This window comes from Cyphomyrmex costatus, unplaced genomic scaffold (assembly GCF_001594065.2).
Source record: "Cyphomyrmex costatus isolate MS0001 unplaced genomic scaffold, Ccosl1.0 scaffold2, whole genome shotgun sequence".
Classification (NCBI taxonomy): domain Eukaryota; kingdom Metazoa; phylum Arthropoda; class Insecta; order Hymenoptera; family Formicidae; genus Cyphomyrmex; species Cyphomyrmex costatus.
In genome coordinates, this window is record NW_017276038.1 from 2,334,609 (window position 1) to 2,351,319 (window position 16,711).

At 35.6% G+C, this 16,711-nt stretch overlaps 1 protein-coding gene across 1 annotated transcript in view; it reads left to right on the forward strand.

The window, feature by feature from the left end:
* LOC108773168 (agrin) overlaps nt 1-10,342 on the forward strand; it is a 44,966-nt gene extending 34,624 nt beyond the window's left edge. Inside the window, exons 14-24 of the mRNA XM_018538893.1 lie at nt 2,986-3,180; nt 3,834-4,007; nt 4,496-4,835; nt 5,159-5,386; nt 5,700-6,307; nt 6,736-7,147; nt 7,512-7,765; nt 8,112-8,208; nt 8,397-8,504; nt 9,061-9,238; nt 9,562-10,342. Coding sequence (XP_018394395.1) covers nt 2,986-3,180; nt 3,834-4,007; nt 4,496-4,835; nt 5,159-5,386; nt 5,700-6,307; nt 6,736-7,147; nt 7,512-7,765; nt 8,112-8,208; nt 8,397-8,504; nt 9,061-9,238; nt 9,562-9,819 — 2,852 coding nt within the window. The 3' untranslated portion in view covers nt 9,820-10,342. The remainder of the gene's footprint in view (nt 1-2,985; nt 3,181-3,833; nt 4,008-4,495; nt 4,836-5,158; nt 5,387-5,699; nt 6,308-6,735; nt 7,148-7,511; nt 7,766-8,111; nt 8,209-8,396; nt 8,505-9,060; nt 9,239-9,561) is intronic.
* The last annotated feature ends 6,369 nt before the right edge of the window (nt 10,343-16,711 follow it).

The following is a 16,711-nucleotide window of genomic DNA, read 5'->3' on the forward strand; positions in this document are numbered from 1 at the left end:
CCCCCCCCCCCCCTCCTCACTGTTTCTTCTCTATCTTCTCCTCGACTTCGCTCTAGCAGTTTCATCCAGTATACGCCGACTTCACTGGATGGTCACGGGGTTCCTTACCGTTCGATGTACCCTTCTTGTTCGCCTCGTCCCCGTCAATGCACAGGATCGAAGTTGGCGACAGCAAGAGGGAAGCGGGAGGGGGAGGGGAGGGGGAGGGGAATTGAACGACAGGATGGTGTGGACGCCGGCACTTTGGATCCTGGTAAATAATGCATGCCGTAATTTCTTGTGACGGCTAGTTCTTTCGGCTTTCTGTGCGAAGGAAGACCATACTGTAGTTTATTCCTCCAGAGGATTCTGTAGACCGACGACGGATGACGTAGTTGCCAGATATCCTGCGAGTATACGATACGCTTGACGTAAGCGCGAGTTACGATGATCGCGTTACTATCGAAAAGCGAGAATATCGAGGTCACGTACCGGGATAACTAAAAGGAAGACGGGTAGATCACTGATGCGACCGACGTTTACTTTTTCATGTGAAAATGTTCGCATCGTCAAAGGAACATCCTGAAATAAATTGCTACAGAAAAAAAGCATAAATCAATATAACGCAGGAGTTAGTATAATCTACTGTATCGTGAAAACTCGAGTTCCCATATTCAATAAATTGCATAATCCAGCTTTTGTAATTTAATATTAAGTGTATCTTCCAATGTTAAAAGTTCCATTGCATTGACGAGAAAATTAAAATGTAACATTTCGCGAAAAAAATTGAGATCTAAAGAAAGTTCGCGAATTTGTTAAAAAATATTAATCCAATCTCACACATTCTATTAAAAAAAGAAAGGAAACGGAAAATCCAATTAGATCTTTTAGCAATCAATCGATTCCTTTACGTTCTCAACTGGCAGCGTGTATAGATTTACTAAAGCAACGTCTCATTAGGTGTCTACATTTAATAGAAATACTCATCAAAGCGAGAAGAGATTCGCCGATTGTAAAATGTCAGATCATATTTCCGTGTCGTAAATCATATTTCTTGCCCCTCTCGTCGCATGTCCTTGTCCCTTAAATGAACCGAAGCCGCTCCGGAAGAAGAAAAGAGGCGGGAATGTTTGCAGCAGTGACAGCGCGCGAGAAAAGCTCGTTGTCGCAACGGAAGTAAATAAACGAATCGATTATACGGAGACAAATAAACGGATTGTTGGATGCGCGAGAAAGCGGATTTGGAAAGAGGAGAGTTCAGAGTCCAAAGAGAGAGAGAGAGAGAGAGAGAGAGAGAGAGAAAGAATCGGATGGCGGGCAATTGTTGAGAAAAAAAATAACGGAAGTCCTCGGCGAACAATAACAGGAAACAACGCGGCAATTGGAAAGTAATTAAAACCCCATTAAGGTCGTTGTGACTCCTGTTAACAATTTCGCGTTACGCCGCGCCGATAGAATTAGCTTTTCGATTTTCATTATTTAGAGGAACGCCGCCGTCTCGCCATCGTCGCGCTCATCTTCGGGCATATCCGAGTGTCGGGGTGACGCAAATCCTTTTCACGTAAATGAATATAATGGAAACGAAATGAGATAATTTTATAGAACGTACTGTGGAATTCTATAAATGCTCTGTGGAGATTGACGTCGCTATGAAGCTATATCGCGGTTATATAACTTGATTTTAATCTGAACCGTTAGAATCTAATCTGAAGATAAAGTTAATTGAAAACACGAAGTCAAAACACGGCACTTGATTATGAAGATGTAAATGATATCCTACACTATAATACCTTAAGTTAATTGAAATAGAATGTCCCCTTCATCAGTTCTTCATCGACAAACTCGATTTATAATTTCCTTAAAATTTTATGTACAACGTTACTTCCATTTCCTTAAGAAGAAAAGCGAAAATCTGCCGGATTAAAGCTAAAAAATAAGGGGCTGCATTTATTCGTACTCATCTCGGTATAAAGAATGGTATTTTTAAAACAAATCATTTTATGGAAATATGAGAATGAGGAAAAGAAAGGAAAGTAGAGATACGGAGCACTATGAGTAGCGAGATTAGGAAGCAGCTCTTGAAACGGTTCTCTTTCAAAACTTTCAGATATAGCTTTCAGAATCGCAACTTACGTCATTATGGAAAACTCAATGAGCGCCTCCCACGACGTTTCCTTCAGCTAAGATTTTTCATAAGCACGAACGAAAACTTAAGTTGATCTATAAGGATTATTCGAGCTCGAGCAAAAGTTAATCTGAACTGAAATTTTGTTCACTTTTTACTCTTTTCTTGTTTACATTTTTTAATGTAATCTTTTTTATATGGAATAAAATATACACTGTAATGCTATACTACTTTATCAACAAAAGCAAAATACAAATATTAATTATTTTTGCAAAATTCACCCTTCCAAAAAAAGACTAGAGTTTTAACTCGAAATTAATTAACAGAGATCCAAGCAGTGGAAAAGCTTTTCTATCTGTTACAATTTTTACAGTCATATATATTTATAGACGTCACCATCGTTATAACTTTTAATGAGGATAATTAAATATTTCTTTCTTTTTACATAATAAAATTTCATTCATCCCCCGTACACAAAACACACACATACACACACATACGTAGTTTGCAGCCATAAACCGCAAACCTTGTTTAGTTAATAATATGCCATATACCATGCTGATCGAAATTGGTTTTTATAAAACCATAATTAATTAAATACAATTATAACTTGATTTTTTCTCTTCAAACAATAATTAGACCTATACATGATAAATAATTAAACATTATAATAATGTACATCCTAAATATGTCTAATAATAATCCTTTTTTATTAGTTTTCATTAATTATTATTGAGAAAAACCATATTTAATTAAAAAAGAACCTTTCGATAAATATTTTAATAAATATTTTTGGTTATAAATCTTGAGATAAATGAAACCTTTTAAAAAACGCGAAAAGGGAAAATAATAACAAAATCGGAATTCACAAACATTTTCAGACGATCCTATGGTTAATACGGACTTCCCCGTTAAGAGATACACAGCTGTACAATACACTCAACCAGCAGCTGCCATTTCTCCATTGTCCAAATCCACACGGCATCTTTTGGTACCGGAGCCGGACCCACGATATTATTACACCCACCGAGCTCATCAAGAAACCATCACCATCGACAGAGATAACTTAAAACATGGTAAAAAGATAAAGCGTTCCCTTTTCAGAATTCTTTATGAGACTTTTAATCATATATTCTTTCAGAAAAAAATGAAGTAATCAAACAAAAATGTTAATTTGTCTTCAAGAAAACTCATTGTTAATTTCCTATAATTCGTATCGAAAAGTTTAAAACATTTTAAGATATGAAACTGATTAAATTAATATATACATTGAAACAATCGACTAGATAAAATAATGTAATGTACTACTTTATTAACCATATTATTGATTTATCGTTAATTGTGGATTAACATGATCGAAACGTTAATGCTTCAAAATTGCTTGCAATGCTTGAAACGTGGCACGTTTGATAATACTTGACAATGCAAAAATTACAGAAATATATGTTATTCTACAAACACATTAAATAATTCAAAATTCACTGCGTATTTAGTTGCAATGTTCAATGAATTAGTTCAATGAACTAGTAATTAGTTCAATAAACTAATATAAGGTTTATCGGGAGATGAAATTATCAAAGCTATATTTAGCTTTTCTAGATGGTTTAAATTAATTTGCGAAAGTCCTGAACAATTTAAAAATTTATTTCCTAATAAAAACTAGAATTATTATTGGTTTTTTTTAGTATTTCAGCGAAAAGAGAGCGATAAAAAAATTTAACTTTTGCAGGAGTGGCCACAGTGTATCGACCGACACCGGCAACGATTCGAGTAGTCACTGCTTTATTGGGTGATCTCTGCAACGACGACAAGGATTGCACTATACCGAACAGCGAATGCTCAAAAGGCGGCTGTATCTGTTCTGAGGGCTACGCGGAAACCAGCGATCGGCAAGAATGCTTCGGTATGCCTATTTTTATAATCAATGATAGAATAGTTTAACTTTAATTTTTCTTTAAATTATTTTTATCCTATTTTAATTTTTAAAACTGAATAAAGTAAATTGAACCATTTATTAAAGTTACATTTGTGTAAAAATGAGTCTACAAAAAGTCTCAATTAACTAAGCTTATAATTATTACTGCCACAATTTTTTAACTTTTTATGTAATACACTGTACCAATTAAATCTCGTATCAATAACTTTTTATTATTTATTAACGCATAACGCATTCTCGTTGAAGATTATTCAGATAAATATTAATTAATAATAGTGGACACGGTTAAAATTGAGAGATTTAATTAAAAAATTTCACAATGCTGAGACTCTTAATTCGTCCAGCCTTTTTGATGTTCAATCGATCACAAACTCGACTTCTAGCCAATAAATTATCAATATCTTCGTAATTAAACGAAGATTAATTTTCTCACAATTATCTATTCAATTGTTTAGCTAATTACGTTCCGGTAACACCGACCCAAGAATTTCGCGCGTGTCTCTCTTATCCCTGCCACATGACTTCGACCTGCATCGATTTGCCCAGCGCAACGTTCGTTTGTATCTGTCGGCCAAATTACACCGGGCTGCTTTGTGACGAGGAGATCAACAAGCGGGATTATGAGATACCTTCTTTTGATGGCAAAAGCTATGTAAGGATGAGCCGGCTGAAAGCGTATCACAAATTCAGCATCGAGGTCGAATTCAAAACGTATGCGGACAACGGAATCATACTGTATAATCAGCAGAAAAATGATGGTTCCGGCGATTTTGTCTCGTTGGCCATTGTCGACGGGTTGGTATCTTTTATATTACTTTTTTATCTAAAAGAATATACATTTTCTGAGGAAATATATACAGTAATCCAATTCTTTTACCTTGTAACTTTAATTTCAAGATATCTATTAAGATAACTATTAATTTAATTTTGAAATGTCAAGATAATATTATAACACGCTTTAAATATCAAGATGATCATGATAAAATTGATTGACGTAACCGTTTAACAGTGACAAAGAATATAAAAGCGAAAAAAAAAAACTCGTAAAAACTTTCTAGTGAAATTATAATGACTGGTGTATCTAATTTGTGGAGCTCATGAATGATTATGTGCTTTAGATACGTGCAGTTTAGATATAACTTGGGAAATGGACCTGTAGTACTCACATCATCGGAAAAGGTAACCATGAAGACTTTCCACAGAGTGGCGGCTAAAAGATACCATAAGGACGGAGTATTAATTTTTAACGATGGCGAAGACGTGGCCGGACAAAGTCAGGGAATGCTGAAATCTTTGGACTTGAATCAGGATACTTTTATCGGAAACATGCCGACTAATTATACCAAGTAATATTCTAAAATGTTGTACTATTTAAATAAAAAAGAAAAGAAATTTTTTAAGTAAAATTATCCTTTTTTTTTTAATTTGTACTATTTTTTACATACTGTCTAATCTTAAATCTTCAAAATATATAATTTATATAATATTTATAATAAATTTTCAAAGTTTAAGTGTTTAATCTCAGAATTTAATAAATTATAGCTTTCTTTTTAAATCAAGAAACTCTGTTTAACTTTTAAAGCAGTTTCTCTTATAAATTTGGATATTAAATAATAATAAGATAGAATATATCTAAACACAAGATACATTTCTAAACAGGGTCTATGACAACATCGGCACCAACCACGGACTTCTCGGCTGCATACGCAAACTGAAAATCAATCGAAACAACATAGATCTCCACGTGGGTCATGATAGGGACGTTCTCGAGAGTTATCGTGTGAAGGAATGCGGTGACAACGCGTGCGCCAATCTGCCTTGTCAAAACGGCGCGACGTGCCAACCGATCTTCGAAGAAGATCTATGCAACAGTCGGGATTGTAGACGATTACAGAAGAGGGGTAAAAACCGGAACAACAGAGGTGGCAACGGCAAAAGCGGCGGGGTGAACATAGTCAGATGCAAGGGTTCCCATTGCACGTCAATTGATCAGAGAAGAACCAAGAAGAATGCGAGGAGAGGCGAATTCATTTCCGAGCTGCAGTACGACAAAAATTACGACCACGGCAATTATGCGGTGGAGAAGTACGATCCACCGGACTACAGGTGTATATGCCCACCACAGTTCACCGGCAGAAACTGCGAGGAATCGCTGGACCCGTGCGCTGGCGAACCCTGCCAAAACGGTGCCACTTGCGATATCCTGCCGCAAGGAGGATATGTGTGCAAGTGTCCGCCTGGTAGAACCGGCGAACATTGCGAGATCCGTAAGTGCAACAGCATTTTAATTTTTTTAGGAGAAAAAAACTTTCTTCCCTGGCCAATCTAATTTTTCTCTTTTTATTACACAAATAGATATCGACCTTCCAATGCAGTTTTGAGAAAGAAAAATGTTAAAACTACAGTACAAATATTTAAGTAAAGAGCGTCAAATATAGTCAAGTTGATTAAGTTTTGTGCTTAATAATGTTTCTGTATGTAAATTGTTTTTGTAAGTAAAAGATATATTTTTTAAAAATTTACATAGAAACATTATTAGGCGTCAAAATATAACCTTGACCCTCCACGATATTCAGCGTTTCTTTATTTAGTTGATTTATCCGTAGTGATCTAATTTAATTTATTATTCGGGTTATAAAAAAAGTGTATGTTTTATGATTTTCTAAATTATTTTAAATTTTATTTATTTTTTCAGTGGACGCCGAATTGACGGAACTGTTAATTCCCGAGATGAACGGGAATGGATATTTGGAGTTGCCCTCTCTTGAAGGCGTCGCAAAAGCGTTCTCTATCGAGTTATGGTTTCTCACACGTGCAAACGACGGCCTGCTATTGTACAACGGTCAGCTGAATAATGGCAGGGGCGACTTTATCAGTCTGAACTTGGTTCACGGCCGATTGGAGTTCAGATTCAATCTCGGTAGTGGTATCGCGAACATTACATCGCCGGATCTGGTCAGTCGGGATATGTGGCATTGCGTGAGGATCAACAGACTCGGCAGAGAGGGTGTTCTTCAGCTCGACGATGGAACTGTCGCCAGGGGATTGTCTGGAAGTCCTCTTACAGAATTAAATCTGGAAATGCCGCTTTACGTTGGTGGCGTCAAGTAAGTAATTTTCATTAAATTACATATTATATTTACTTTTTATTGTCTCGAAATTTCTGCTCTTTTTCTTTCTGACTTTAAATTAGCACGTATTTTTGAGATCATATTGTTACACTTACCCATATAGCACAAACTTTCAAGAGATGTCTTAGAGATATCTAAAAATCGTTCTATAGGGATATTCCTATGATATTTCTCGCGATGTAGGATTTGTTTTATTGTAATAAAAACAACATCCACATTCTAACGTTTAATTGTATTATAAAAAATAAATTTACGTCACCAATATACTGCTTGAATAACGAATGATATGTGTGTGTGTGTATGTATATATACATGTGGTCACGATTGTTTGTTTCCATAGACATTGGCGAGAAGTTCACCGCCTGTCCGGAGCCTGGACCGGATTAGTAGGCGCCGTACAGAGACTAATGGTAAATGGCAAAACATATCAGAACCTCGCCGTGAATGTTACTCAACACAACACGGAGATTTACGACGGTCTACCATGTCCCAGCAACGAGAACCCTTGCCACAACGGCGGAGTCTGCCTTCCTCTATTGAATAGTTATCTCTGTAAATGCGCTAGCGGTTACAACGGCTTGCATTGCGAATTCTGTAAGGATTTTCTTCAGCAATTTCATTATTTCCCAATATATGTATAATTTTTTATGTACCTATCTCTCTACACATATATTTTTCTGTTCCCTTATTTCCTGTCATTCTTAAAAAATTTTTCAATCCATTTCTTATTATTTAAATTTATTTAAATTCCTCTACAATATCGTAGAAATACATTTGATAGTAACATAAATTTTTAATAATTTTATGTACTTAAATATTATATGCTTCTTTCTTTAGAAAATTGAAATATATTAAAACCTTTTGTTTGTTCAATTACATCGTTATATTGTACAAATGTGTAGTTTTAGAAAAAAATTTTAAGCACAAATATTTCTTTCAGTTATGGGTTACGATGTGTCTGGCACCGAGATATCAGAGCGACCTGTACGCTTTGAGGGCGATAACTTCCTGCAATTTAAACATCGCTACGGAAGAAGGTGAGTAACACTCGACTAGAATTTCGAAGAAACGACGATCGAAATGTTAGATCAGCATATCCTCTAGGAAGGATGTTTGATTAGGTGCATTTGAAATTAGTAACTTCGGTCGCTCAACGACTAGGCTAATTAGCATTCCCGACTATAATTACTATCACTAACCTTCTGATTATGTAACCACCAACTAGTACTAACTCGACTAACACTACCCTCGGCGAGTACTTTGAGGAGTCCTACTCCGACTACGACTTGGAGGAGGATGACGACTACGAGTACGACAATTACGATTACACGGAGTAAGTTTTCTAGAAAATCGAAAATGGCTGTGATGTACTCGTTTGAGGGATAGAATGATTTTCCTGCTCGCGCATGGTAGTGTCGTGTAACAAATTCCGCGATAATCACATCCCTGGCAATCACTCCAGCAGAGCCAATTATTTGATTGCGCAATAGGGAATGTAATTGACATAGAATCGACGTAACACCGTAATTATGGATACAATTAGATGGGCTTCTCACACAATAATTCTTTTCAATGACACAGTTGCCGCGTATTACACAATAAAAAAAGTGTTATTTTATAATAATATCGCAATTTTATTCCTTTTCTACTTGATACGTAAAATTTAAAATAAAGAAAATCAACGAATGCAGATAAAAAAAAACTTTAATGGAACATTTGTTATACAATTTTTTATTAATTTAGTAATTTTTTCACTTCCCATCTAAGCGTACCTTAGTGTAGAAAAATACGTAGATGCGTAGTGTAAATTATTAGCATGTGTTAAGCTTTGAAATTGAAATAAAACTTTTTTTAATGAGTATATATTCTGTTATTACACGCTCGTTTAGACGCAGAGGACAGCAATCGAACAAATTTGAGCTGCGACTAAGGACGATACATCCTGACGGTCTTATCGTGTGGGTAGGAAGAGGAAAATTGGAGCATCTCTTTTTGACCCTGCATGATGGTCACGTGGTGCTCACTTATAAGAGCAAGATTAATGAAGAAATATCCATAAAAAGCAAGGTAAGCACTATTATATTGATTTAATAGGTATCACTCTTTTTTTTTTATTTTTACTCTGCGCAACAATTTTATTAACTTTTCCTCCTCTTTTTGTTTTTATTTATATTATAATTATTTTGTATACAATAACTATTACTTATTTGTGCAATATACATTTGTCTCTTACTTAGAATTATATTTGACAAATATATTGATAAAATAATAAAATTTCTCGTAAAACATCTGTCTGCTTCAAACTATGTTTATTTCTACTAAAACATACCAAATGACCAAATTGCCATGATTTTCGTCATTATTATTAATATTGTATTATATAATTGCAGGAGAGAGTGGATGACGGAGTCTTTCATCACATCCGAGCGTCCAGACGACGAAAGGCTTGTACAATTCAAATCGACGAGAACATGCCCATTAAAGTCTCGATGGAAACAACGTTACTGACAACCAACGGCAAGGTTTTCGTCGGCGGCAAGCCCGGCCATCGCGGCATCAAAGGCTGCGTGACGGACTTCATCGTCGACAAACGGCGGCTACAACTCGCTAGACGAAAGATCGACTTCTGCCACGACAACGACGTATGATAACGAACCCCGAGTCCGACGATCGTCAATGCGACGTCGATATCAGAGAACCTCATCGATCCGATGACATCGCCGACGATGAGTTGATCGCGCGATATGAATGCGAGCCCTTCACGCGTAAATCACACGCGGCGGACCAAAATCGACGATCGCCTAAATATCAACAACGACAAGTACAATAACGTATCCTGACGATCGTCAACCCTACCCCACGCCGTTGAAAACTCGGCAGGTGTCTCTGGTGTGTTCCCAGCGAATTAACAGACTACGAAGTGCAACGAAGATCGCCGTCGAGACAAAGTGTGAAACAATCATGTCCAATCCGATCGAGCGACGTGTTAATTCCTGCCAAAGTTGTGCGAAGAAAATGGTCCTCGTTCACGCGAATCGCACCAGGTCCTTGACACAGCGTGCGTCTCTCAGGGAAAAGCAAAGCCGCACTCTGAAAACGTTCCCGAAAAAAAATTCTCATTCAAAAAACTTTAAAAAACAAAATTTTTTGATCTCTTGTAAGATGTCTCAACAGGACCAGAGTAGAACTAGAACTGTCTGAAACTTCTATTCTCAAAAATCCATTCATGATATTTTTGGAAAAATATGAACTTAAATCTGACGAAGGATCTTCGTTTTTAATCAACAGCTTATTTGAAATAATTAAGATAATAAATCCAGGATTATAATCGAAAATGACATTGGTCGTTTAAGGCTTAAACGTCTAAATGAAGCCGGAATCAGAACGAGAACCAAAACACTTCCACTATAAAATGCAGGGTCGTTTGCTTAAGGAGACGCGGTTACGCTGTTAAAGTCAGAGAACCGTGACTCTATCGTTATATCGCGTGAAAGGTGCGGACACTACTAGGGATTTATCGACGTATTATAGAAACTTCGTGAGTACTGCTTTCTCATAGGGCCATCCAATAAGTAATTAATAAGGGATAAAGAGAGAAGTACTCAGTCGTATAGTAGCAGCGTTCGATCATTCACTATTCACAAGCCGACCACATCGAGACTTAAAAGTAGAAAAGAGCTGTGAAGGGCGTGATTATTTCACGTTTATATTGTTCAGATACCAGAGTCCGTCATCTCAAGATCATCACCGCGTGGACGGATGAAGAGTAGGAGAAGAAAAAAGAAGCAAAAGCGAACGGCGAATTAAGTGCTACGTTTTCATCGAAAGACAATAATATATTTTTAAGGTGACACGAGATTAATATTGATACATATGTGTATGTATGAATCTATCTGTATACGCATGCGGCGAACGCGCGAACGGCGCGGATTTAGCGAAAGAGAAAGAAAGCGAGGCCCGTCCAAAGCGGACCTCGTTGTAGAATCTTACTTATAAGTTGTACTGAAGCACCTAAACATTTTACGATGCCAAGACTGACTAAAGCGCATGCAGGCGACGAGAAGCGACACGAAAGAGCGAGGGGAGAGAAAGAAAGAAAAAAAAAAAGAAACGATAAATCGGTGTTATGTTTGAGTGTTCGGTAGAGAGATTTAAATGGATTTTCTGGAATAGAGGAAATATGTATTTTAAAGGACTTGTTGATTTTATCGCCAGTATAGTAGACAAACTCACGCAACACGACACGTTGTTTTTAGGTAGGGGAGGCTTTTTACAAATGCGCAAGAGAATAAATATATTATATATAAATATATATATATATTATACGTACACTTATACATATACGAAGGAGTCTACATTCCACTCGATGGACGAAAATCGGGGTCAAGTTTCACGTAAATAAACGTTGTTGACGATGGCTGACGTGAGGATAGTCTGTGACCGTTCAGATCTCGATTAGATCCGAATTAGGTTTCGATTAGATCTGCGATCTCGAATTAAATCCGAAAATATTATTTTGTAATCGTATTAAATTGTTTCTTATTCTAGAGAAAGCAGTTATTAAATACGTAAAAGCTAGATACTTATTTATGTCTTTAAGAACTTGCGGCTTCAATTTTTGTTGAGCATTGACAACGTCTAGCATTTTTATAAATATTGTAATATAACGTCAAAAATATTCGACTTAAATTATATAATATATTAAATTATTATGATTCTCATTATCTTAGGTTAATTATAAAATTAAATATAATATCCAGTCAGTTCAACTAATAAAGTTTCGGTTCCAATTAAGCTTAATTTCGCAATCATCATTTGGATGTTAAAGGAATATAAAATGTTATTTTAAGCGAATTTGCTTGGATTTATTCTATTAATTATTAATCGAATTTGAATGCGAATGGACTTCTCACGAAAATTATGCCTGTACTTTAAGCAAAACACAAGTCCCCAGTAAACATCAATTAAAAGTAACGTAACGTCAATGTTATAATTTCACTCTCAATAATGTAACTGTTATGTAACACATATGTTTATATTGCATTTATATAGTTGAGTATAAAATTATAATTTTTATGTTATGTTACTTTTAGTTTGTATTTTCTTGATCATCATGACATCAAAATGATGTCGAAATGGCTCCAGAATAATTACTAAAAGTTACTTTTCAATCAATTATGGTTCATATTAACATAATTTTGACGTTATCGTAATTTGTTGTTTTGCTGGGACATCCGCGTTACGACAGAATGCAACACAGCGACATTTTCCACATAACGACAACAACCTGTAATTGACACAGCCGATCCCGATAAATTATTAATTCGCATCCAGAAGTGCAACAACGAGACATGCACGAGCGGCGAAAGAAAACGCAACGCGCGAGGAAGTTTTGCGCGAATGACCTGTAAATAAATCCACACGCGCTGCTAAATAACGAATTTAATTATTCGTTTTAGAGTGTATCATACTGTAACCGGTCCTAAAGATCATCGTAACGACCTAATTATCGTAACCAATTCACGGATTAGCCTTCGAACGATGCTCGCGATGTGCATCATTTATTTTTCGCGTGACTCAAAAGAGCGCATTATATGCACGCATATACATAAATAAATACATATATATATATATATACATATACGATATATGGACAACCACACGCACGCATGTCGAGCTAATGATGTGAACGTGTTCTTCCCTTCGGACAAAATAGCTAAGCGCCTAAGTTAATCGACGTAAATTTATTCATACCTTGTACGCAACCGTTGATAATTTAAAGACCGTCAAACGTTTCCATCCTTATCTCTTTCCGCAAACACACTAATAACGAAACACTAATGAGCTGAAATCCGTTAAGCAAACGCTAAATACCCACTTTATCCGAGGAATGTCGTGGGAACATCCTCTGCATGTCTTTAGGACATCCCTTAAAGATCTGTGCTGTATGCTAAAATCATTGGAAGTGCTATAATTATAAAGTTCTTTGAAGAACCTGCTTGAAAAGATATTAATTTTGTTTCGTTAAATTTCTTCAAAAAATTCGTAAAAGGATAGAAACACGGAGTGAGATTCCAGCGGAATCATCAATCTTCGATCTCGCGATTCTCGTAGCAATTACACGCGAAAAGATAGAGAAAGTGACGGAACAGAACAGGCTGGAAATGTTCGACGGATGTTTACGTGATTACCGGCGCGAATGGTGGAAACGCTTCTTTCCGGTCACGTAAACGTCGTGAAATGAGATCATATAGCAGCGGCGCGAAGGACCCCTCGAGAAATCCCCGTGGTATACCCATACACCAGCACATTCAACGACGCGCGTTTCTACGATGCCTCTGATAATGCGTGACGTTGAGAGACACCGTCAAATTTCACTGTTTTCCTACCAAGAGACCGTAATCCACTTTAGTTGCTGCGAACGTCGTTCGCTTGCCAACGTTGTGTTAAATCCCGCAAAAAGGACAAGTCGATTGATACAAAGTGTACAAGAAAACGTACGAATTTGTTTCAATACCGAATGTTTATTGAAAAGGACGACGTATTGATCGTACAAACTTGAGAACCCAATAAAAAATGCAACGTGTAGTCAGACATAAAGTGTATAGGAAAAAAACAGTTTCACTGAAGCGTCTAAAAATTTAGCTAGATCTGAAAATAATTTTATTGGATCATCAAAATAATGATAAAAGATGCTTAAACTGATTGCTAGAATGACAAAACTTTTTGCAACACTATACTCATCATACTCGAGATTTCTGTGTAATTATTTTATAATGATTCAATAAAATTGTTTCCGTTCTGTGTATCTAATTAAATTTATAGATATTCCAATAAAAAATCGCTCTTTCGGTTTAGGAATTTAACGCTGTAAAAAAGTGCAAAAATAATTTATAATAGTTTTGAAAAAGAGACAAAAAATGTGTTGCCAAAAAATGTTATATAACAAAGTTGTCGGGACAAATCGCATTGTTGGCAATCGAACTTAATGCGAGTCGAGCTAAGAAACTGAAGGAACGTTATAATAGTGATCGTAACATAATTCGCGAGTGTTGGCGAATGCTGCAATAGTTACACAGAAGGAAACAACGATTGCTCGCTTCTGTAAAGAGCAAATTAAATGAGCGATCGATAAAACTACGCAACGTCCATGATTGTAACATATCGATCGTTGTTGTAAATCGTTCGTTGTTAACATCTCCAAAGACAATGTATAAAAGGCTTGATTCAAACTATGGGCTCAGTGACGCTTTGCAATAACTCATTGTCAGTATTAACAAATAAGTGTATGTCCAATCTCAATCTGAAAAATCTTCCAATTTGGAGGAATTGATGATTTAAGTGTATTATTATTTAGATAGAAAAAAAGTGCATACTTTGCGTAGATAATAATTCGACTTTTTACGTAATGTATATACAATCATAAGATTAATATCACGTAAGACTGCGTTTTTTAAATATAAGATATAGATAATTTTTCTTAATTTCATAAGAAGTTTAATTGTATGTGTTCAAATATATTAAACTTATGTTTCTCGAATTACACCGACAGACATAATAATAAAATTCTGAATTCACGTAAAAATCTAAATTTATGTGTATGTTACGTAATTAACATTCATAAATTAAACAATTAATGCGTTGATTTAAAAAAATATCATAGAATTAATTATAATTGAGTATGTATAAATAATGTAATAATACGAAAGAAAAGTACGTATGTAATAATATAGAGGAATATATAAGTTAGTGTAAAATTATTTTCTTATGAGTATGTTAAACAAAAGTAGCTTCACTTTTTCTGAAAAGAACTTTCAATATCTCAATTCAATTAAATCCGTCCCTGATAGTGTGAATCAAGCCCCATTAATTTCAGTCCGTATTGACATCCGACATTTACCGCTAAACGTGTACATTTAATGAAAGGCTGATAAAAAGCCACTTTCATAATAATATAATAGCCAAATGAAAAATAAAACAGCCGTATTCGGCGCTAAATGTGGACGCTCAATGTACGGTCTGGAAAATACGCTTACATGAAATAGCGGCGAACATCGTCGGGTTTCTTCGACCCATATTCGAATATTCTTTGTACGTATATGTTGTAGTATTTCATGAAAAACCTAATTACTTCGTGAAGAGCCACGAATTGATGTGAAATGCAAGAGACGTATTAAAGAATTCCTAAAAGCCATCGCAAATGAGAGGATTATATATAATAAGAATTTTATGCAATATTTATACGTGTATTACGGCTTTCTACGATGTAATTAAAATTGTGAAATACGACTGCTCTTACGGAATATCGATCAATCGCGATCGCTGTCCAATTGAACCATATCCGCGAGCAACGCGAATATCAATCGCGCGCAATTTTCGTACACATATCCCTCCCTTTTCGACACGCGAACTTTTGTCTTTTGGAAGGTTTTTTACCCTCTCCGTTTATCTTTATCGTCGACATATCGAACCACTGACGTGCCCCCTAAACGAAAATCGAAGAGACTCAACAGAGAGAAGCAATTGTTAAACATCTTTATCCTACCGCAATTTTGCTCATATTTATAATTGGAGACGAAAAAGAGAAGAAAATGAAAGAAGGCTATATATGCGTTTCTTAAGACTCGATACACACTTATTACGAAAATTATACATCTGAACATTTTTTATGTTTTTCTCTCTATTAAATCCATTAATTTTTCCAAATGATACACTGTTAGATATTAAAGAAGCAATGATAACCCAACCTCTGAGTTTAAAAAAAAATGACATTTTGTTATTTTTAACTTCTATTTGTATCAAAATTTAAATAAGTCCATTTCTGTAATTAACTACAAAGTAAATAATGCCCACATTAACGTATATAAAAACAAAAGCAACCTGAAACGATCAAAAAATAACTCAAATGGGATATAATTTAACATTGTGAATTTAACAGTGTAGATTACAAAGAAGTTGAAATTATATGCGACAAATACTTATACCGAAATTCATGGACATATCTAGGATTTCAGTTAAGGGGATGGGATAAATTTGTCTTCACACAAAACTTTTTAAAGTACTTGTATTAAAATGAGCCATCAGCGAATTTTGTTACGAATAACATGAATCACAAAAATTGGGCAATAAGCGTTTAACTTTTTATTAAAAATAATTTTCACAGTTTCTTCTTGCTAAATTCAGGGAAAGGCAAATATCCCCCACCCCCTTTTGAGTACGCCCCCATCCTGGAATTTACTTAATAAACAAAATTGTCGCTTTGACCGAGTCAGAGGAAAACGCAGATGTATGGAAAGAAAGAAAACATGTTGGCTTCCGTTGCAATATACGACTAACGCTACTGCCAATATAGAGATAGAAACCCTATTGATGTTTTTTCTCGGAAAGATGTGTACATTTTGATGATCGAAGTATTCGCGTATCATCGAGTGCTGTATCGAACTAGCTGCCTTTGAAAATGAGAGATTTGGTCTTCTATCCTCACCGCGCTTGTTTAGCGCTAAGACAATTTTCCAGAACATTGAAATGTAAAGGTTTTTA